Source organism: Geotrypetes seraphini, chromosome 1, assembly GCF_902459505.1.
Source record: "Geotrypetes seraphini chromosome 1, aGeoSer1.1, whole genome shotgun sequence".
Lineage (NCBI taxonomy): Eukaryota > Metazoa > Chordata > Amphibia > Gymnophiona > Dermophiidae > Geotrypetes > Geotrypetes seraphini.
This window is the reverse complement of record NC_047084.1, coordinates 442,780,294-442,804,904: the sequence shown is the minus strand read 5'-3', so window position 1 is coordinate 442,804,904 and position 24,611 is coordinate 442,780,294. Positions and strand designations below refer to the sequence as shown.

General features: G+C 42.6%; 1 protein-coding gene across 2 annotated transcripts in view; it reads left to right on the top strand.

The window, feature by feature from the left end:
• ACO1 (aconitase 1) overlaps positions 1-24,611 on the top strand; it is a 173,277-nt gene that overhangs the window by 132,162 nt on the left and 16,504 nt on the right. For both annotated transcript variants that reach the window (XM_033920367.1, XM_033920357.1), the window contains exons 18-20: positions 2,386-2,533; positions 5,610-5,732; positions 15,078-15,263. In XM_033920367.1, coding sequence (XP_033776258.1) covers positions 2,386-2,533; positions 5,610-5,732; positions 15,078-15,263 — 457 coding nt within the window. The remainder of the gene's footprint in view (positions 1-2,385; positions 2,534-5,609; positions 5,733-15,077; positions 15,264-24,611) is intronic.

The window sequence follows — 24,611 nt, the reverse complement described above, 5'->3', positions numbered from 1 at the left end:
CATGGGATGTCGTATGCCAGCGGATCAGCAAGAGCGGAGCTTGCTTGGCACGAATGTGGAGATTGGTGATCGGGAATCTCGGGTCTCTGCTGAAGCTAGCCAGCCTTAAACATCGACTACTTGAACTGCTCTAAATCTCTTTTTGTATGTTTTTCTGTTCCCTGACTTTTTAGGGAAAGTTATGATCCCATTCACATTGCAATGTTTTCCAGTTTTTGAACTGGTGTATTTTCTGTTGTGGTTTGTCAATTGTCTCATCTTAGAAGCAGTTTAAGGGTTGAGCAACCTAGTTGCCTGAGCAGTTGTAGATTATGAGGTGAATGTGTGATTGGTTGTTTTTGCGATTGTAGTATAGAGAGTGTGTGGTTTGCATTGCGGAGGGGATTGGGGGGAATGAATGAATGCAGGGAAAGGCAGTAAGATGTGTATGAGCCTCTTCAAAATGATTCATTTTTCTCACCATGGCTGATTTGAGGCTTCGAGGATCAGCTACTTGGAGGGGAGTGGGGTGGAGAGGGGGTACTGTTGGGATGGGCACTAGCAGACGACTGGATTTGGGCCAAGGGAGGCCACTTGTGGAGGATCCAGAGGTTATCATTGGGTCCTGGAACGTAAATGGGCTAAATAGTCCTGGCAAGCGGAGCATGGTTTTTAGAGACTTCAAACGTATGAACTGGGATATTTGTCTGTTACAAGAGACCCATTTGAGGTCCAGAGATGTGTCTCTCCTTCAAAGACCACAATTTGATTTGATATGGACACATCAGGGGGAGGGGGCCACAAAAAGAGCTGGTGGGTTGGCCATTTTGGTACGCAAAGGTCTGGGGCTGCAGGTGAAACAGATTTATAGGGACAGAGTGAGCAGATGTCTGGCCTTGAAGGGTATATTGCAAGGTCGTCCATTGACCATTATCAATATTTATGTCCCTAATTCTGCCCAGGGGAACACAAAAGTGGGGTACAGCTGGAACAGGAGTATGGGGGCCGGGAGTTGTTGAAGAACAGGCTTTGGGTATCAGGTTCACAGTGCCAATGGATCCAAAACATTAATAACCCCTTTGTACGACATCTGGCTAGGGTATGGACCCAAGTACATACTAAATTGGGTAATGGAGCCTTAGTGTCATCCCTGTCTAATATACAAGCGGAGCCCCAATTCCCGGTGGGCAGGGACAATCGGGTTTTTAATCGGTGGTCTCAGAAAGGGTTGCATGTCTTTAGAGACTTGTTGGGGACTTCTGGGATCCTTTCTTTTGCCATGCTCCAGAGGAAATTTGATTTGCCTGATAGGAACTATTTGGCCTATTTCCAGATTAGACATTTTATGCAGGCTCAGGGCTGGGGTTCCCAGTCTTCACTCGAATGGGAACACTTGGAGAATTTGAGGTTGCTTCTGCAGAAGGTTCCTAGGCCGCTCTTAGTGGTGTACCAGTATTGGAGAGGTCATTCGCCCACTCATTTCTCCTTTCAAAAGCACTGGGACGGGGATTTGGAGTCGCAATTAACCACTAAAGAATGGGAGTTATTTTTAGGGAGGTGTATAAGGCTACCTCGTGTGCATTGGTTCAAGAGAATGCTTGTAAGGTCCTAACTAGATGGTATTATACCCCGGAACGACTGCATAGAATGTTCCCAGGAGTGTCTGATCAATGTTGGAGATGTAATATGGATGTGGGGTCTTTCCTACATATTTGGTGGGATTGTGCGATCATTGGCCCCTTTTGGACAGCATTGGTTCATACTATGTTTGTTTTTCTGGGGGACTGCGTTGAAGCGACCCCTCAGAGCTGCTTGCTAGGCTTACATAATAATAGGGAGCATCTCTGGCAAACCAAACTACTTCGATGGGGTTTGGCAGCAGCAAAATGTTTAATAGTCAATCATTGGAAAAATAGGGTAGCCCCAACACATCTTGACTGGATCAATCGATTGTTATCCCTGGGGAGGATGGAGCAGGCGGTGGCTAAACGTCGCCATGTATATATACTCCAGACCTCAACATGGAGCAAATTGGAAGCGCTGTTGGCTACTCTATAAAGGGTCCCTCGGGCCTTGTTACTTTGTTGGTCTGTTAGGTGATGGGGGAGGTGGGGGGGGGCACGTTGGAGAGCATTGGGCAGGGGATATTGAGTTCGTGGGGGTGGGGGGATAGGGGGAAGGGGGGTTATGTGGAAGAAAATTGTACGGTTGGTGTGCCCTTTTTTTTCTGTATTTGCTGTTTCATCTGCATTTGATGTTTCTGTTGAATGTTGAATTGCGTGTATTTCTTATCTTACAAAATCTTTAATAAATATTTAAATATTAAAAAAAAAAGATGAATAATTTGAACCTGCTTTACATGATTTATATAACAGGGGTAAACAAAAAGAATGCTCTCTCTTTCAGTTTGACTCCCAGAGAGTTTAACTCGTATGGCTCACGCAGAGGTAACGATGCTGTCATGGCGAGAGGAACATTCGCAAACATCCGTTTGTTCAACAAATTCCTAAATAAACAGGCACCTCAGACCGTACACATCCCTTCAAATGAAACGGTAAGGAGCCTGCAGTTTTGTTACTCATGATAGTTGCTCCCACAGCTAAAGAACTGTGTTTTTTGCTACTACAGTGTTATATCACTTGCAGAAGTGAAGTCTATCACTTTTTCCCTGTAATAAAGCAGGAGACAGTCTGGATATGAAAGTGGAGGTCAGGGTAAAACATGGCAAAGACTAAGGGCTAGATTCACTAAGGGCATGGATTGGATCCAATCCGTGAGGGCTATCGGAATCACGCCCCCAACTGAGCACCCGGATCGCTCTATAGCGATCCCAACACATGCGCAGACCATCTGTAGATGGTCTGCGCATACTTAAAGCAGCAGTGACCCTTTTTTTTTTTTTTAACTTCTTAACTTTTCTAACTTTTGCGAGCCCAGTGAACCTGTGGTTTTAACCTGCTTTAAAACCACGGGCTCTCTCTGCGGGGATGGCGATCGGGGCAGAGTGCTGGAAAGTCGGGGGGAGAGAGCAGGAGAGTCGGGACAGACAGAGCTGGGTCGGGGACAGAAAGCAGGAGAAGCAGAGCGGCAGAAGGCAGGGCAGTCAGAAAGGACCTCAGAAGTCGCTTATTTTTGGATCGGTCAGTCCAGGCGATGTCCCTCATTTTGTTTAGTGAATTGCTGCCTGCCTACATTTGAATGCCGTTCCCCTTCATTTGCATGCACGGATCGGAGGTTGATCGGGACAGAGGTTAGTGAATCGGATCAGAGGGAAATCGGGTCGCAAACCGATCGGTAAATGATCGGTTTGCGTAATGAATCTAGCCCTAACCGTTGGAAGCTTATAAAGAAGTCACATTACTGTTGTGCATCAGATTGTTCATTTTCACCACATCAAATTAATTTTAGCACTGACTTAGTGAATTTGTTTTCATTTTTTTTGTATTGATCTTTTCTTTAGAAAGGATTTTTTTTAGGTAGAGGGATTAGAGATCCAGTAGGCCGAATTGTTTCCTATCTGAAGTGAGCTTTTTTTAGGCTGCAATCCATTGTTTTGTGCCATCTAGTAATTTCCTCCATCCCTCCCTAATTGCTTTCTTTTTCTTTTGTCATATGGGGGTCTTTTCACTAAAGTGTGTTAAACAATTACGATGCAAAGTAGTAAATCTAGTCTAATCTAACCTGGGATTTCTGAGTCGCACTATGTCCAAACAGATTCAATGTGACTTATAATTTTAAATTACAGGTTCACAAATTGATATATTGCAAACAAAAATAGGAGAAGATAACAGTTCCGTAGAGAGATTAAGAATTGTTCGGTAATTTGAAGAGTGCAGAGATAGTTAGTAGACTTGAGCTAGTAGGTTGCATAGTATAGCTACTGATGTAATAGGGGTACTGGATCGGGTTCAGTAGTTAAATATCAGTAGAGTATATGGAATCAAAGAAGTAGGTCTTTAGCTTCCTTCGAAACGCTAGGTACAGTCATGTGAGAAAATTAGTACACCCCATGAAATATTCAGTTCTTTCTTAAGAAATGTTCACATATTGATGTCAAATTTTTTTTTTTTTTTAATTTATCTCTGGAAAAGAAAGTGATGTAATTGCAGGTAAACAACAAAAATTTTCCTTGATTTACACATGAAACAAAAGATATCCACAAAAATGTGTATTCTAACTGAGGAATAAATTAGAACACCCTACACCCTAATAGCTAGTGTTACGCCCTTTGACTGAAATAACGGCAATGAGACACTTCTTGCAGCCATCTACCAGTCTCTGACATTTGTCTGAGGAAAGTTTGGCCAATCAAAGAAATTGCCGACTAAGTCAAAATTAGAAGGGGAGGAAACACAATTCCAAAAGAAAGCGTGAAAAATTCAATTAGGAAAAATACACAACACGCTTTCATGTAACACTGTAACCAAAATTCAATAAAACTTCATGAAAGGTTTCTAATACATGCTCTCATATGTGGAAAGATTGTGCTTAGAAACATGGAGGAAAAAGGGGAACAAATCCCCAAACAACCTCGTCACCCAATCTTTGTAATCTTCCACTTTACAAGATAACAATGTAGCACAAAGCATCAAAAATAAATGACACTTATCTTGATAAATACAATACTTTGGCCTCGATGTGCCATGTTTCACTGTTTCTTCAGGAAGCCAAATGAAACATTCAAAAGACGAGTCTTTTATACTGGGTGTCAGTCTCTGAAACACAATCCCCCAAATACATTAAGTTAACAGTTTAAACTAACTAAATAGCACTCAAATCATACAAACTATGTTTAAATCTATGTTTTTTTTAATTTTGGTTACAGTATTACATGAAAGCGTGTTGTGTATTTTTCCCAATCAAAGAAATTGACCAGATTTGTCTGACAAAACCTATCTCTAGTGAATCCATGTTGCCTTGGATCCTATAATCCATTGGATTCCACAAACTTCACTGTTCTCAGTAATTTATAGGATTTCTTCTGGAGGTGAATAACTGCCTGGTATTGTTGCATGATAACCATAGGAGCTAACTCTGTAGGTACTGAGTACCCCCAATATTGATCAAGCTCCTTTGTCTTCAGGGAGGGGTAATTTATATTGTGTTTGGCACTTTCAGTCATTTTTAAATGTTGGTACCTATGACAACAACTGCCACTAAAGAATAGTTTCTTCCAGTTTTGTCTTACTGGATAAAGTGGTCTGATTAGAGTGTGGCGCAGTGGTTAAAACTACAGCCTCAGCACCCTGAGGTTGTGGGTTCAAACCCACGCTGCTCCATTGCCCTAGGTATGTTAGATAGATTGTGAGTCCACCAGGACAGACAGGGAAAAATGCTTGAGTACCTGAATAAATTAATGTAAACCGTTTTGAGAGAATGGTATAGAAAATTGAATGAATAAATAAATAAAATGTGGTGAAAAGAGGTGGGTCCTCCTATATCAAAGGATGAATGAAGAGAGTGGTGGACTTTCAGAACACATGCACATGACCTTTGGTATATTCTTCTGTTGGTCTAAGCTTCCTGAACTTCTAAGAAATCTAAGGGAGTTTTGTTCAGGACCAGTACTATTTTGGGCAAATGGACAGGATAATATAATAACGGATGGACAATTTTATATGTCTTGTCAGATTGATATTTTTGATGCTGCTGAGCGATACCAACAAGCAGGCCATCCTCTGATCATCCTGGCTGGGAAGGAGTATGGCTCAGGAAGTTCCAGGGACTGGGCAGCCAAGGGACCTTTTCTGTTGGTGAGTCAGACGCCCACGGTACAGCTCCTCTAAGATGAAACATTACCTCACACATATACCAAAGACACTAATGGTTGTGTATGAGTTGGGGGAGCTTACCACACATTTAAAAAAAACCTTTTAATCAAAATGTTAAAATTAGTAGCAACAGTGGAACCCAGTTGTCTTCAAAATGCCAGCTTCATACACCACATAAATCAAGTTTCAGGTTTAAACTATATTTCCTTCCATCACTTCCTTACCTTTTCCCTCCCCCACCATCCCCCTCACTGCTTTTACTTCCCTTTACTCTTGCCCCTTTTTCCATCCCCATATTTTTGAGTTTGTAACTTACATATTTTTGTCAAATTTCCAAGCACAGGTACAAGTATTACAGCTTAGCAGAACAAGCTTGAAAAAAAATCATTATATAAACCTTAATAAGACTTTCTGTGAGACACAGCTCTAATTATTCCTTGCATTCTTACATTTTATACCATTAAGGGAGGCAGGAACTAGCTAATACCAATCTAAATGACATTAGCTTGTTTTACTGCCTTCTGCCTTTTGTTAAAAAAAACATTTCCTGCACTCAACTTGGAATTACAGACTCTCAGTACTCAATACCCATCATTTAAAATATGGCTCAGATCTTAAGGGTCTTCATTACACTTCACAGAAGTTTATAATTTAGTTTGTCATGCATCCGGCTGGCTTCACCACTGTTGGTCTCTTATTTTGTTCTTGCAAATTGATTTCAAAGCTGGTCATCAAGTCCTTAAAACCCTGATAGTCCTCTAAAAGTCATCCTGATGCCAATTCTCCTTCCACTGTGATTTTTTTGGCCCAAATGAAGCGTGTGTACAGTGTCCTGATTGGAGTGAAGGACCAAAAATTATATTTCTCATTAGTAAAATGAGCCTCCAGATGAGTCATTTTATACGTACATAGGGTGGTTATCTTCAAATATATTGGCATGCCATCTCTTGAGCAGTGACAGCAGTTAACATGCGTGGCATATTTTAGAAAAATCTGTTTTATTAGAAATACAAAATACAACACAAAAACAGAACATTTACCAGAGCACAAGATTTCAAACAATATACATTATTGTGAATATAAAGCCTAAACCCCCCCAAAGGCAGACTCCCCTCCCAACCCTCCCCCACCCTACCACAGCAGAAACATCCCAAAAAGAAAAAGGACGACATATCTGTATATCTCAAAGAGCCTCTCAACCCGATCATAGATTTAATTTATTACGGTATCAGACTACGAGACTTAGAAGAAAGCACATCTACTTCTCCCTCCGTATCTGCAGGGGTTAGGTGCAGAGCCGGACCGCGAAGTGTGAAAAATCACAAATAACTTTTCGGCTAGCTCTGACCCACCCCCGCCTCTCTCCTGTGTCCCCGGAACCTTACCTGGTGGTCTAGCAGTGAAGCAGGGCAGGAGCTATCTAACTATGCTCCTGCCCCATGTAGAGCCGTCACCAAAATGGCTGCCGTGAATTCCTGTTGTAGTCTCAAGACATTTTGGTGATAGCTCTGCACGGGGCAGGAGCATAAGAAGATCGATCCTGACCCACTTCACCGCTAGACCACCAGGTAAGGTTCCGGGGAGGTTCGGATGGCTAAAAAATAGCCCAAAAAAGAAATTGTTTAAAAAAAAAAAAAAATTGCGAATAACCGAATCCTAAAGTGTCATAATATTTCCAAACAGACTAAAAGTGTTTCTTTCTTTTGAAGATCAGACAAGCATCTCTAGCTACCCAGGTCATCAAACAATGCATCAAATTTTTACATTGCCAAAGAGATGATGGCGTATCCTGTACCCACATGTGTAATATACATTTCAGGCCTACAATACATGGTTTTTGAGCATGGGGCAACTTTTAATAAAACACATCATTCAAATGTGAATGATGAATGTGTTGTTAAAGGTATCAGGGTGCTTGCAGGAAGGAACATCTGAAGGCAGAGCCTCCTCTGTTATTGGGGATGGAAGATAAAATGCAAGAGAGCTTTTGTGTATGACAGATACCAGGTTAGGTCATTCACTGCTGGCTATCCTGTGATTTGTGGAGAGGAGCTGTGAGGCCACGATGGCTGTTCAGGAGTGAGGACTAGTGCTGCCCAATTCAGGAATTAAAAATTTTGATTCGATTCAGCCTATTGAATTGATTATTCAATTTGATTTTCCTGCCCAATTGGGTGGTTTCTATTTATTTATTTTTTTCAAACATCCTAGTGGGTTTATTTTATAGCCTCTTCACCCCTTTTATATCCTGTTCACCCCCTTTGCCCTCTCCTACCCACACTGGTCCTGTGGTATAAACAAACAAAAAATACTTTTCCTCTCTCTGTTAAATCCTAGCTCACGTTCAGGGTCTAACACCAGCTCTGGAAGGATACACATTTCAAATCTGACATATTGTAATCACAAAACAGAAAATAAAATTATTTTTCCTACCTTTTGTTGTCTGGTCATTTTTCAAATCATGTTGGTCCCAGCCTCTGGTTGTCTTCTGATCAGGCTCTTCTTTATTCTTTCTCTGTGCTAACCATCCATCTTCCATCTCTGTTCTCCCCCGGAGGTCTGGCATCTTTCCTTTTTTTTCATCTCCATCACCCCGCAGCTGCAGCGATGGACCCCACCATCCACAGATCCACCATCTCTCTTTTTCTCAACTACCCTTTCATCCAGCATCTCTCTTCTGTGTTCTTGTCCCTATTCTCCTCTCCAGTAGTGTCCCCCTTGTGTCCTTGTTCCTATGCTCCCTCCATGCTCAGCATCTTATCTCTGTTTCATGTCTCTCCCCATATCCAGCTTCTTCTTTCTCTCTTCCTTACCTCCTGTATCCCCTTCCCCAAGTACAGGCTTTCTCCTACTGTCTCTTCTGCCATCCTGCACCCTGCCCACCTATTTTGGAGCAGTATCTATCCCTTCCCCTTGTGGTCTTGCATTTCTCTCTCCCTCTCTCCATTAGTCCAGCACCTCTCCTCTGCTTTCCTTCCCCTATTTTTGGTTTGGTCTCTCTCTTCCCTTCACTTCACCCCAGGTCTGGCATCTCCCCTCCCCTCTCTTACTCTTTCCTCTGCACAGGCATGCCTCCCTGACGTGAAGGCACTCTTCCTCCTCCTCCTCCCTCTGCACAGGCCTGCCTCCCCATTGCGAAGGCCTGCTCTCCCTACCATGAAGGCCTTCCCCCCCTTGCTGCGAAGGCCTGTTCCCCCCGCAAGCCTGCATGTTCCCCCAGCTTCCCCTTTTTTACCTTAAGCTAATGCGGCAGCCTGCAGGATCGCTGGTGCTATAGCGATCACTGCAGCTGCCATTTTCCTCAGCAGCACGTTCTCTCTGCCGCAATCCTGACCCTGACATCAGAGGAGGGGCGGGACCGTAGCAGAGACCGTAGCAGAGACCGTACCGCTGAGGACGACAGCAGCTGCAGGGTTCACTATAGCACCAGCGATCCTGCAGGCTGCCATATAAGCTTAAGATAAGAGCAGGGAAACTGGGGGAACATGCAGGCCTTTTCGACTGACCCTTCCCCCTCAAGCAGGAGGGGCAGCGGACGGCCAGCAAGAGGCAGCGAAGCCGCTCCTGCTTTAGGAAGGCACAGGGGGAAGGGTCGGTCATCAAATCGGGAGGCCGATTTTTTTTTTTTTAATTGAATCGATTCGAATCGATTCACCTGATTCGAATCGGTGAATCAATTTGAATCGTGAATCAGGTAGCACTAGTGAGGACTGCATGGGGTATGTGTACAATGTGCGGAGGTAAACACTGAAAAAAGAAATGTAGCTATTATACTCTTCCAGGAAAATAGACCATTTCAAGACAGCACAGAGCTGATATTACAGTAAATGTGTCTAATTTGACTCCCAACATAACATAACAATCAGCTTAAATACTGCAGGACCGTGAAGCTCTTTGCACCTACCTAAGAAAATATCTGACATCTTTGCTTTTCACTCTTTTGCCTAAAATCAAGTGTGGATCTAATATGTTACACATCAAAAAGAATTCACTCAAAAATACATAGCATATTGAATAATAAGAACATAAGAATTGCCGCTGCTGGGTCAGACCAGCGTTCCATCATGCCCAGCAGTCCTCTCACACGGCGGCCCTCTGGTCAAAGACCAGTGCCCTAACTGAATCTAGCCCTATCTGCGTACATTCCAGTTCAGCAGGAACTTGTCTAACTTGTCTTGAATCCCTGGAGGGTGTTTTCCCCTGTGACAGCCTCCGGAAGAGCATTCCAGTTTTCCACCACTCTCTTACGTTCGTACGGAATCTATCCCCTTTCAACTTTAGAGAGTGCCTTCTTGTTCTCCCTACACTGGAAAGGGTGAACAACCTGTCCTTGTCTACTAAGTCTATCCCCTTCAGTACCTTTAATGTTTCAATCATGTCCCCTCTCAATCTCCTCTGTTCGAGGGAGAAGAGACCCAGTTTCTCTAATCTTTCACTGTACGGCAGCTTCTCCAACCCCTTAACCATCATGATCGCTTTTCTCTGGACCCTTTCGAGTAGTTCATGTCCTTCTTCATGTACGGCGACTGGTGCTGTACACAGTACTCCAGGTGAGGACGCACCATGGCACGGTACAGCGGCATGATAACCTTCGATCTGTTCGTAATCCCCTTCTTTATCATTCCTAGCATTCTGTTCGCCCTTTTCACCGCCGCCGCCGCACATTGCGCAGTCGGCTTCATCGACTTGTCGATCAGAACTCCCAAGCCCCTTTCCAGGAAAGTCTCTCCAAGTACTGCTCCGGACATCCTGTATTCGTGAATGAGATTTTTGTTACCAACATGCATCACTTTACACTTATCCACGTTGAATCTCATCTGCCATGTTGATGCCCATTCCTCGAGCCTGATTATGTCACGTTGCAGATATTCGCAATCCCCCTGCATCTTCACTACTCTGAATAACTTCGTATCGTCTGCAAATTTAATCACCTCACTCGTTGTACCTATGTCCAGATCATTTATAAAGATATTGAAGAGCACGGGTCCAAGCACCAAGCCCTGCGGCACCCACTGGTGACGCTCTTCCAGTCCGAGTATTGTCCATTTACCCCCACTCTCTGTTTCCTATGCTCCAGCCAGTTTTTAATCCATGTGAGTATTTCACCCTCGATTCCATGGCTCGCAATTTTCCGAAGTAGTCATTCATGCGGAACCTTGTCGAGCGCCTTCTGAAAGTCCAGATATACAATGTCGACCGGGTCGCCCTTGTCTATCTGCCTGTTTACTCCCTCGAAGAAGTGCAGCAAGTTTGTCAGACAAGATCTGCCTTTGCTGAAACCGTGCTGGCTGGTTCTCATCAGACCATGTCTGTCAAGGTGATCAATGATGCGGTCCTTTATCAGCGCCTCTACCAACTTTCCCGGTACCAAGGTCAGACTTGCCAGTCTGTAGTTTCCCGAGTCTCCCCTCGAACCTCTTTTGAAGATCAGTGTAATATTCGCCACCTTCCAGTCCTCTGGAATTTTTCCTGATTTGATCGACAGATTGACTATTGGTTGAAGCAGTTCAGCTATGGTCCCTTTCAGTTCCTTGATGACCCTCGGATGGATGCCATCTAGTCCCGGGGATATATCGCTCTTAAGCCTATCAATCTGCCTGCATACCTCTTCTAGACTGACCGTTATCCCTGTCAGTTTCCCGTTTTCACTTCCAGCATATAGCCTGATGGGTTCCGGTATGCTGTGTATGTCCTCTTCGGTAAAAACAGATGCAAAAAACGCGTTCAGTCTGTCGGTGATTGCTTTGTCCTCCTTTAGCGCTCCCTTTATTCCTTGGTCATCCAACGGTCCCACCGCTTCCTTCGTGGGTCATTTCCCTTTAATATATCGAAAGAACGGCTTGAAGCTTTTTGCCTCCTTGACTATTTTTTCCTCGTAGTCTCTTTTGGCTTCTTTTACCGCCTTATGGCACCTGCGTTGATGTTGTTTGTGCTTGTTCCAGCTTTCGTCTGTTTTTTATCTTTTCCATTACTTAAACAAGGCTTTTTTGTCTCTGATCGTGTCCTTTACCTCTACAGTGAGCCACGCTGGTTCTTTTTTCTTTTTCCTCTTGGATCCCTTGTTGATATGCGGTATATATAGATTTTGTGCCTCGGTGACCATATCCTTAAAAAGAGACCAAGCTTGCTCTAGCGTCTTTACAGTGTTTATCCTGTTCTTAATCTTCTTCCCTAACATGCATCTCATCCCTTCGTAATTCTTTTCAGAAATTTAGCGCCGTGGCCATCATTCTGGACTGATGTTTTGCCCCTATTTCCAGGTTGAAGCGGATCGTATTGTGATCGCTGTTTCCCAGCGTCCTTTCTACTTCTACATCTTGTGCCGGTCCTCGCAGTCCATTTAGAATTAGGTCCAGAATTGTGTTTCCTCTTGTATTTTCCTTGACAAGTTGTTCCAGGAAGCAATCTTCTACAGTTTCCAGGAACTTGGTCTCTCTAGCACAGCCGGAGATGCCTAGGTTTCATTCTATCCCCGGATAGTTGAAGTCGCCCATGATAACTGCGTTGCCTCCCTTGCAGTTGTGTTTAATCTCTTCCGTCATTTCTCCGTCATTTCTTCTTCGGACTGCCCTGGGGGCGGTAGTAGATGCCTATCCTCATTTTCGGTCCATTTGTTCCCGGAATTTTGACCCATAGAGACTCTAACTTATCCGTCTGTTGTGGCATGTTCTCTCCAGTAGATTCAATTCCCTCTTTGACGTATATGGCAATGCCTCCTCCTTTTTGAGTCACTCTGTCTCTGCGGTATAGTTTGTATCCTGGTAGCACCTTGTCCCAGACATTTTCATCAGTCCACCATGTTTCTGTGATGCCGATGATGTCAACGTTATCCTTTTATGCCACAGCTTCTAATTCACCCATCTTATTTCTAAGGCTTCTTGCGTTCGTGTACATACATTTGAATTTGCAAGCTGTTCCCTTCTTGCGTGTCCTTCCCGCTTGTGTCCCTTTTGGTCTGTCTTGTCTGTGATCTGGTAAGTCTTCCCCTCCATCTTCCTGCACGGTATCCTCCGGGTATACCGATTGACTCTCTCTCTCGGTCGACTGTCGGCTTTCCCCTTCTTCCTAGTTTAAAAAGTGTTCAGTATCAAAATATTTCCAACACATCAAACTACACATCAAAAAGAAACATAGGTGTGCTTTGATTTTGTTTGTCCTATTTTGCCTGGAGAAGACTTTCCTGGCACAGAGCAGCAAAGGATTCCTCTTGTATTATTTTTTTAATATATTTTCTTCAGTTAACTAATCTATTTGCTATTTCCTAAACCAATATGTCCCATCTCCTCTCCTGAAGGCACCTCTCACCAGACGGGTTTTCAGATGGTCAAAATGGCTATGGAGCTCATTTTCGAAGCAGATAGACATCTCAAAATAGCCAAAAAAGTTCCATCTGCCGAAAATGTATAAATCACAATCTTTTTTAAAGGCAAAACTGGGACATGTTCCACTGTGTTTGTCCAGATAGCAAGGGGGCATATAGGGGGCATGTTTTGGGCAGAACTAGGAAGGGCCCGAAATTAAAACATCTTTCAACAATAATGAAACAGGAAATGTTTAAGACAAAAAAGTATGTTTTTATCTAGTATGTTTCAGGTCTAAGTTACAAAAATGTGTTTTGACTAAGCAGCTGACCACTTGAGGGATTAAGGCTTGACCCCCTCCATAATTCCCCCTTAAGAAGTGAATCCCCTCCTCCGCGGCTGCCCCTCTCTCTCCTTTCAACCTCTTCTGCTGTTTTTGTCTCTCCCTTCCCATCCAGCACTACTCTACTCCATGCTACTCCATGCTACATCCAGCATTTTTTCCATTCCATAATGCTTCTCCAGTCTTCCTCCCTTCCTCCCCCCATTCTGTTTCTCCAGCCCACCCTCCCTCCATGCTGTTTCTCCCCTCCTCATACACTGCTTCACTTCACAACTGCTCTAGCTCCCAACTCTCTAGCCTTCCTTCTCCCTAGGCTCGGCTTCTGTAATTGAATCTTTGGGCAGCTGGCAGCAGGAACAAGGGAAGCCTGCTACTGCCGGCCTGCCCCAGAAGCCACCTTTCTGAAAGTCAGGAAGTACTGTAGCTGAAGAGATGTGGCATCCGGGGCAGACCGGCAGTAGCAAGCGTACCTCATTGCTGCTCCCAGCTGCCCAAAGATTCAGTTACAACGAAAAGAGGTGGTAGGGAGTTGAGAGAGCCGGCTAAACCCAGACAGACTCTCCCATTTTTTAAAAATCATCTGAGCATGCCCAGGTTTTCCTGGACGTCTGGTAACCATAATATTATGAGCATACCCAACACAGCAGCAAGCAGCTCCCAAGATTAGCCTACTGGTGACTGTGAGCAAGGGGATCCAGGTCCAAATCCAATGCTACTGATTACATTTCTGATGGAAATTGTGAACACTCCAAAACCACCAAATTACCTACTGTACCTAAATATAGGATTGTAGAGAAGCTTTTATTCTGTTCCTGGAGGGCTGACAATCCAAAATAAAGATGTTGTGGGAATTGTACCTAGGTGCCTCTTTAAAGTCCACTGCACTAACCTCTAGGCTGCCTTTCTGATCAGCAGGGATATCTGTGTGGCCATTTAAATGATTCCAGCTAGATGTTTCTGTGTCTGATTTCTTGCTGTTTATAAGTTGGACCTCTCAGTTTGAAAAATGGTTCCTCTCTTTAGACCTTTTCTGTGCAAAAACCTCTAATCTTTGAGCCATTTTCAAAAGGGAAACTCATCTGTTTTTCCTGTTCAAAAATGGTTCTAAAATCAACCTTTTTTGGATGTAATGAGCAAAACGTCCTAATTCGGACTTGGACTTTTTTTTTAATGCCACTTCATGTATAATAGAGTTGTGTGCAATGGGTCTCCAGCATATACAGATCTATTCTTGTGCATATTCATCTTGGATATCCTAAAAACATAACTGGCTATTTGTGCCTTTAGGAGAGGTATGGGAAATACAGTTCTGAATGCCCAGATGTCTCAAAAGGTGATGATATTGCCAAAAAGCAATGGCACTTGGCCATTTGGTGCTATTGGGAAATGTTGAAAAAATATGTAGCTAGATTTTTTTTTAAGCCCCCTAAAACAGATGAAGAAAGTTCAGGTTGCCTCATGCTGTTGTAGAATCCCTGGATCGATGAAGCTGCAGCTCAAATCTTGGCTTTGATCATGAATATTCCAAATAGCAAATTAGATCTGGAATTCTGCCATCTCCCCTCCCATCGCTCTCCAGAACAAAATATTGAGATAGAGCTATTCTTTTTATCCAGCTGACAAAGGTAATAATTATGAGCTTCAAAAATTTAAGGTCCGTTTGATGTTGTTGAATTCTTGCAGGGGATCAAAGCTGTCCTTGCTGAGAGTTATGAGCGTATTCACCGCAGCAACTTGGTAGGAATGGGGGTGATTCCCTTGCAGTACCTTCCAGGAGAGAATGCAGACACATTGGGGCTCTCTGGACGCGAGCGCTACACCATTAACATTCCAAAAGAACTCGCACCAAGCATGCAGGTCCAGATCAAGGTACGTGGGGCCATGACAGCCTCTAGACAGCAGTGGGTAATTCAGGTCTTGACAGAACAGTATATATATATATATATATTTGTTACATACATAACAAAATTAGGTACATCAAAATACAAAAGAAAATTTAAATGAAACTGTATCACTGATCTAGTCCAAATCAATGGGGCTAACTGCACCTAATCTATACAAAGAAAAAAAGAAAATATCCAGAAAATTATTCAAAAACAGTATCACAAACAGGCAGATAAAGGCCTAACTTAGATGTCACTTATTGTCATTAACCACTGTAGTTTGCTTGTGTTCTAACATGAGCATTGACTCTTGACACACCATTAATAGAATGCTGATAGTTTTCCCATCGCAGCCTGCCAGAGGAGAGGCCTGGCTCAGGAATCAAACCCTGCCTTACTACCTGGTATTGCGTGACACTGCCTCCAAGCCACTGTGCCAGGTCTTCAGTTTATAATTTCTGTGGACTTATATGACACATGTCTAGTATCAGGAGAATTGTTAATGTTTTATTTTAACATTGTTTGCTTAGCACCTGAAATGGGTTCCTGTTTTCTTTCTAAAACATTGCTTATACGTCTGGGTTCTGTCTAAATTAGTGTCTCGCTAACTTTTTTAGCTCCAGCACACTAAACAGAGCAAATGTTTTTCACGGCACATTAAAATTGAAATTATACTTCTATAAATGTTCACTAGCATGAGCAGCATCTTCCATCTGCTACTTGCGCTGCCCTCGGCTCCGTTCTGATGTCATGTCCTGGTCCTGTGACAGGAAATGATGTCAGAAGGGAGCTGAGGCTGGTGCGAGCAGCAGGTGGAAGATATTGCTCTCGTTAGCGAATATTTACCGAGATATGCCAGGGGGCAGAGAGGAGGAGAGGTGCTAGTGCCGGCAGTGACAGACTCTTGTGTACACGACATACATATCATCTATTCTAGTGTATATTAATTTTATGAATTATTTCTTATGAAGGAAATTTTAAAAATAAATTCTGGAATCTCTCGCAGCACACCCGGAATCTCTTCATGGCACACCACTGTGCCACAGCACACAGTTTGCAAGACACTGGTCTAAATCATGTACTGTGTAAAACCAGCATGTCCATATTTAGTCGGGGCAGTCAGAATTGTTTTTAAATGTCAGCCACCATTGCTGAATTAAATCTGTATATTTCTAACCAGTAGCTGGCACTGACTGAGTTCAGCGCTGACCATGTCCTCACTTTATCCAGCTAGTGAGCTTAACATCACCGTTAACCATATAACTATGACCTTCACCCATGGACTGCCCTGGCACATCCAGATTTGATACATTGCTTTTGACAGTTAGTATTACAGTGGTTTACAATTGAATAAAATACATTTTATAATCTAAACAGCAATCAAAAGCAATAAAACACTTCCCAATCTAAATCTTCAAACTATTACAAAACTCAGAAAACTTTAAATCCAAGTTCTCAAAATTTTGCAGCATCTGAAATAACTAGACAAATTAGTAACAGAGGTGGGTATAGATCAGGGGTCCCCAAAGTCCCTCCTTGAGGGCCGTAATCCAGTTGGGTTTTCAGGATTTCCCCAATGAATATGCATGAGATCTATGTGCATGCACTGCTTTCAATGCATATTCATTGGGGAAATCCTGAAAACCTGACTGGATTGCGGCCCTCAAGGAGGGACTTTGGGGGACCCTGGTATAGTTTCCACAGTAGATCCAACACAACTAATGGTTCTGTTCTTGTTGAGGTCAGTCTAGCCAGTTTCAGTGATGGAGGTTTTACAAACGGTGTTGAGAGGATTGCTGAAATGTCAGTTCTACCTACCCAGACGCAGCGAGGCCCAGAAAACTGCAACAATCATGATGCCAGCTACGGAAGTCTAAGAGAACGTTGCTGTTCTTGTTTAACCAACTTATCTGAAAGATTTTTAGGTGCCCCATTTGGATTTGCTTAAAGATCAAATAAAGCGATTTAAAATTTTAAACGTGATCTTGGTTGAGATGGAAAGCCAGTGCAGGTCTCATAAAACAAAAGTAATATGATCTGATCTTTTCCATTAGCTGCAGCATTTTGAACTAGTTGAAGTCGTTTCAAGCTGGTTTTAGTAAGTCCTTGAAATAAAGAATTACAGTAGTTGAGTCTACTCATTACAAATGCATGGGTTATTGTGATGAAATTGGATCTGTTCAAAAAAGGTTTTGTCATTAATATAAGCTGAAAAATAAGATGATTTAACAGAATTAATATGTTTATCAAATTTCAAGAAGCTATCACATTTAAATCCCAAACTGATTGTATGATCCTTCAATGGAACTGGCTTGCCTTGCGGCACTGGTTGACTTAATCAGAGGCGTCCAACTTCGGCCCTTGCCAGGTCAGGTTTTCAGGATTTCCCCAATGAATATGCATGAGATGTATTTGTATACAATGGAAGCAGTGCATGCAAATTCATTGGGGAAATCCTGAAAAACCGACTGGATTGTGGCCCTCGAGGACTGATGTTGGACAGCCCTGACTTACCTCATAGCTACATCGCTGAAGATTTCTCAACGATCGCTGAAGATTTATAACTAAAATCATAATCGTTCAACCATTTACATAACAAATCTAATTTAGAATTCAAATGATTTTAAGGATACACTACAACACACCGGTGCCCAGATTTAGGCACCGGGGAAAATCCTTGCCAAGTGCTGTTCTATAATGAGCCCATCAGGCTGAGCACCCTTTGTAGAATAGCGCTTAGAACAAATTCTCATGCCCAACTTTGGATAAGAGGACTTAATGCCTGCTGAAAAATTGATAAATTCTAGCATGAGCAAGCTCTACAGGAGAGATGGACTGCACCTGAGCACAGCGGGAACAAGACTTCTAGCAAGCAACGTCATGAGAGGAATAGAACAGGCTTTAAACTAAAAGGAAGGGGAAAGCCGACAGTCGACCTAGAGTCGACGATTCGGAAGAAGGTATCCATGAAGATACTAAGGGGAAAAAAGGCTGGGAAGAAGCAAGGGATAAATTACAGGAGTCGACTAACCCAGAAGAGGAGGTTAGAAAGAGTGCAGCAAAAGAGAAGACACCAAGGATCGAAGCACAGGGAAAGGTAGTGAAGACAAGAAAATGCCAGGACCTAAATTGCATATATACTAATGCAAGGAGCCTAAGCAACAAAATGGGGGAACTAGAGGCTTTGGCCAATGCAGAGGACATAGACATCATTGGAATCTCTGAAACATGGTGGAATGAGGAAAGCAAATGGGATACAGCACTGCCGGGGTACAAGCTCTATCGCCAGGACAGGTCAGGACAGAAAGGAGGTGGAATAGCCCTATACATAAAAGAAAGCATACAATCGACAAGAATGGACACAGTGGAGATGACCAACAAGCTGGAATCGCTATGGATTAAAATACCGGATAGGAAAGGACATGAAATAAAGATGGGCCTATACTATCGTCCACCCGGGCAAACCGGAGATATCGACAGAGAAATGGAAACCGAGATGAAGCGAGAATGCAAAAGTGGTTACACAGTTATTATGGGAGACTTCAACTACCCGGGATAGACTGGAAACTTGGAAGCTCAGATGCGCTAGAGAGACAGAATTTCTGGAGGCTACACAAGATTGTTTCATGGAGCAGCTTGTTAGAGAACCGACGAGAGGAAATGCAACTTTGGATCTAATCCTAAATGGGCTAATGGGACCTGCAAAGGAAGTGGAAGTAGTGGGACCGTTGGGAAACAGCGATCATAATATGATCAAGTTCAAAGTTGAAGTAGGAATACCGAAAGGAAAGAGAACCATAGCAACAACTTTCAACTTCAGGAAAGGAAACTATGAAGCAATGAGGAAATGGTAAGGAAGAAACTTAGGAACACTTCCAAGAAATGGCAAACGGTAGAACATGCCTGGTCTTTTTTTCAGGACACGGTGAGCGAGGCGCAAAATTTGTACATACCCAGATTCAGAAAGGGGAACAAAAAGAGTCGAACAAAAGACCCGGTATGGCTGACTAAAATAGTGAAGGAAGCGATAGGCAATAAGAAAAATTCATTCAGGAAATGGAAAAAGGACAAAACTGAGGGGAACTGGATGGAGCACAGGAAGTATCAAAAAGAATGTCACCGAGTGGTTCGAAAAGCCAAAAGAGAGTATGAAGAGAAGCTAGCCAGGGAGGCACGAAATTTCAAACCATTCTTCAGATATGTTAAAGGGAAACAGCCAGCTAGGGAGGAGGTGGGACCGCTGGATGATGGAGACAGGAAGGGGGTAGTGAAGGAGGAGAAAGAAGTAGCAGAAAGACTTAACATGTTCTTTTCGTCTGTATTTACGAACGAAGACACAACCAACTTACCGGAACCTGAGCAATTCTTCAATGGAAATGAAGCAGAAAAATTAACATCCATGGAAGTGAGCCTTGAAGATGTGCGCAGGCAGATAGAAAAACTAAAAACTGACAAATCCCGGGTCCAGACGGAATCCATCCAAGGGTTCTGAAGGAATTAAAGGAGGAGATAGCAGAACTACTGCAGCAAGTTTGCAACCTATCCCTGAAAACAGGTGTGATACCAGAGGATTGGAAGATAGCCAACGTCACGCCCATCTTCAAAAAGGGATCAAGAGGTGACCCGGGAAACTACAGACCTGTGAGTCTGACCTCGGTTCCGGGGAAAATGGCAGAAGCGCTGATAAAAGAAAACATCGATGAACATTTGGAAAGAAATGAACTTCTGATACCAAGCCAACATGGTTTCTGCAGGGGGAGATCGTGCTTAACTAACTTATTGCACTTCTTCGAAGGAATCAACAAACGGACGGATAAAGGAGACCCCATAGACATCGTATACCTAGATTTCCAAAAAGCCTTTGACAAGGTGCCTCACGAGCGTCTACTCCGGAAACTGAAGAACCATGGGGTGGACGGAGATGTGCATAGATGGATCAGAAACTGGTTGGCGGGTAGGAAACAGAGGGTAGGGGTGAAGGGCCACTACTCGGACTGGAAGAGGGTCACAAGTGGTGTTCCGCAGGGCTCGGTGCTCGGGCCACTACTATTTAATATATTCATAAATGATCTAGAAATAGGGACGACGTGTGAGATAATAAAATTTGCAGACGACACCAAACTATTCAGTGGAGCTCGGACTAAAGAGGACTGCGAAGAATTACAAAGGGACCTGAATAAACTAGGGGAATGGGCAACGAGATGGCAGATGAAGTTCAACGTTGAGAAATGTAAAGTACTGCATGTGGGAAGCAGAAACCTGAGGTACAACTATACGATGGGAGGGATGTTATTGAATGAGAGTACCCAGTAGGTTAGGCGTGAAAACCCAGTATTCTAGAATACTGCATCTAAATTTTGGGAATGCTCCTGACCCACCCATGCCCCTTCCCCCTTTTGGGTTGCCTCTGAGACGTTTTGGGTGTGCAGCATTATAGAATAGCATGTAGACAGATGTGCGCATAAACCCAAATTAGTGCCAATTTCATGCTATTTAACTACTACTACTATTTATTTAAAACATTTATAATCTGTTTTAAACCAAATAAACATACACAGTATGGAATACATCACATCGATGGGCTATGGCCCTTTTCTGCCACCATTTTTCTATGTTTCTATTCACGTGGGATCTTTAAGGGAGTAAATTCAGGGGGGCAGATACTTGGAATGGGCAGACTCGATGGCCCTTTTCTGCCACCATTTTTCTATGTTTCTATTTCCTCAATAATCTTAAACAATAAAAAACTGAATCAATAAAAAAAAACATAGAAGGCAAAGAAGAATACTATTCATCGTGTCTTTACAAAGATGAAAAAGTTATCAAGATACATCACCTCCAATTAGTCTACTCTTCTCATGTCAAGAAAAAAGCTTGTGCAAAAAGATGAGTTTTCAATAATTTCCTGAACTGCAATAAATTTCCACAGAATCTCAAAATTCCTGAAAGGGCATTCCACAAATCATGCCCAGCAATGGAGAAACAGGATTTCCTTGTACTTACGTATCTTACTGTGTTCCTTTTACATGCATCAAGCAACAAACGGTTCTCAGATCTCAGAGCTCTAGTCGGTTTGAACACAGTCAAACACTTAGGGCTCCTTTTACTAAGGTACGCTAGCGTTTTTAGTGCATGCATGATACTACCGCGCACTACGCGGCTAGAACGCCAGCTCAATGCTGGCATTAAGGTCTAGCACGCGCGGCAATTCAGCGCACGCTATTCCGCACGTTAATGCCCTAACGCAGCTTAGTAAAAGGAGCCCTTAGCCAAATAATCTGGCAAGGTATCATAAATTCCTTGCTGAACAAGTTTCAAGATTTTGAATTGTATATGAAAATGTATGGGCAACCAGTGTAATTTTTTTTCAAAATCGGAGAAATACGCTCCTAATGGGAAACTCCCATCAGAATCCAAGCTGCTGAGTTCTGAACAGTTTGCAAATCTTTAATACGGACAGATCATTTATAGGTTAAAAAAAAAATGGGGTATCCAGATGGTAAAAATAAACAATCTGGGTAATGAATTTCTAAACAAGTTTTAATTGTTATGATAACAAATAAACATCAACGTTGATGGTGGCACCAAGTTTCAAGATAAGTGTTGCCCTTCAATTAGAATTAGAAGTTTTTTGTTTACACGATTTACAAGGTTTAAAAAAACAAAAAAAAATTTTATGGGTATTATCATCAAAATAATAATAATAATAATAACTTTATTCTTAAATATGAGTTAAAGAATTAAAAATAAAGATTTAATAGGGAATGGTAGGAAGTGGTAGACATAAATGATTATTAAAATATACAAGACAGGAACTTGAAATGATTTATACATCATAAGAGGTTCCGAAGACTGATGTCTGTATAGTTATGATATGCCCACCACAAGTTTGATTGCTCAAAGAGGGAATAAGAAGAACACCAATAGAGATGTATAGAAAAAGTGAATGTTAGGAACTGATGACAACAGTTTATTTGTTATCATAATTAAAACATGTTTAGAAATTCATTATCAAAATTATTTTTACCATCAGGATACACCTTTTTTTGCTATAAATGATTTGAAACGTGGGGTTGGTGTTTTAAGGCTTTATTCTGTAGTATTAATACGGACTGATGGCAATCACAAATAAATGGAGAAATACTAAATAACTTGCCGCATATAAGAATGAAAACTCAAAAAAATCGGCAAAGATATGAGAAGAGGAGGACACCTCTTCACATATATTTGAGAAAGGGGGAAAAATGAATGAGTAAATGAAAAGTGAAATACTGCTCAATGATTCTATGAGTATAAAACCTGTAAGAAACTTTAGAGACTTCAGTATCGGGGAACTGTAATTTAATAAAGTATCCCCCGGGCTGTCGACTTCGTGATGGCTATTGAAGCCCAAGTAAGTTTGCCCGATACATCATATTGTCTCTAAGTGAAGAAACGTGCTTCCAAAAACTCAAACAATATAGTAAATGAAAAAGTGAAAAAATGTGTAACAATTCATGACTCAATCATCTCCCTCTTTCAACATGTCCTCAAAGCTCAAAAAATATGCCAGCACTTTTCATTTACTCATTCATTTTCCCCTCTTTCTCCATTATATGCCGATTTTTTTGAGTTTTCAGTCCCAAATAAATGCCATTACAATAATCGAGCTTTGACAAAACCATTGTTCGCAACACTTGGCGAAAATCCCAATTTGATAGAACATTTCTATAGTGCTACTAGTACGCAGCACTGTACACATTATATGCTGGTACTTTCTCTGTCCCTAGTGGGCTCACAACTTGTTTTTTTGTACCTTGGGCAATGGAGGGTTAAGTGACTTGCCCAGGGTCTCAAGGAGCTGCCATAGAAATTGAACCCAGTTCCCCAGGATCACAGTCCACTGCACTAACCATTAGGCTACTCCTCCATTTGACACCAGTAATTGGTTGTTAGCACCCAGTAGACTAATTAGTTTACATGCACATCTGGGCTCCACGATCAAATTGTGCATCCTACTTTTTTTGCTGGATATTTCCCTTTCAACCTGCTAATTTCTAATTCTCTCTCCGGGAGTACATACATACCATGACAGGAATGAACCTCACTTCTAAACCAGAGTGTGCGAAGTATGACCTCAATCTCTCCGATTCGTTCATCTGTGTGCAGAGAGGTATTATCAGTGGCAGCATCCACTGATACTGATCATGCTCTAGATTAAAGAATGACACGGTGATAAAATTCATCACCGTCCCCGTCCCCGTGGATAACCGCGGGAAATAATCCCATGTCATTTTCTAGTGTCTATTTCAACCTCAGTCCTTCTACACCAGCATTCTTCAAAGCAAAACTTGAGGGTCAGTGGTTGTGGACATTTATATTCTGATTCTTCCCTCTCTCCTTAAAGAATGACATGAAGATGGTTTCCCACGGTTATCCGCGGGGACGGGAACGGTGATGAATTTTGTCACCGTGTCATTCTCTACTCTAGATCAGTTTTCTTCAACCACCGGTCCGCAGACCGGAGCCAGTCCGCAGAAATTTCCTGCCATTCCAGCATGTGCATCAGGCCCGAGACAGTGTTCTTTAACCGTCTGTCCACGTTGCGATCGATGCAGCGTTATCTTCGGGCCGGTACCCTCTTCCTCACTGCCGCAGTGCACAAAGTCGCGGCCAGCAGCTCCTATGCACGTCCTGCATCAGAACCGGAAGTCTTCTCTCTGATGTCGCAACATTAGAGAGAAGGCTTCCAGATGTGGCGTGAGGAGCCGCTACTCGCAGCTTTGTGCACTGCATCTGTAAGGAAGAGGGAGCCGGCCCAAAGATAACACCAGGGGCGGCATAAAACAGCCAGGCGGGAGCAGGCCAGAAGGTAAGGCACAGCATGGAGGGAGGGAGACAACAAAGAATGATTTTACTTTTGAATTTAGTGATTGAATTGTGTCTATATTTTGCATTGTTCAGGAAGAAATGCATTTGTTTCTTTTTCTCTGGGGTTGTACTGCATGCAGAGTCTTGAATCTTAGGGTTTCATTTGTATATATTAATACTTTTAGTTTTTAGTCCCATATTTGCATAGGAGTTATCTGTGTTCTGGTAAGAATGAATGTTGAGAAGCAGTATAATTTTGTGGTTAACCATTATATGTTAATAAGATTATATTGTGTGTGAAAAATGAATGGAAAAAATAGTGTTACAATTAGTACTATTATAAGGGCAGGGTCTGGGGCAGAGATGGGCGGGGTCTGGCCCATGACTTAGCCCAGTGTTCTTCAATCGCTGGTCCACAGAACGGTTCTGGTCCACAAAATAATTCTTTTATTTCCACTGGTCCATAGGTATAAAAAGATTGAAA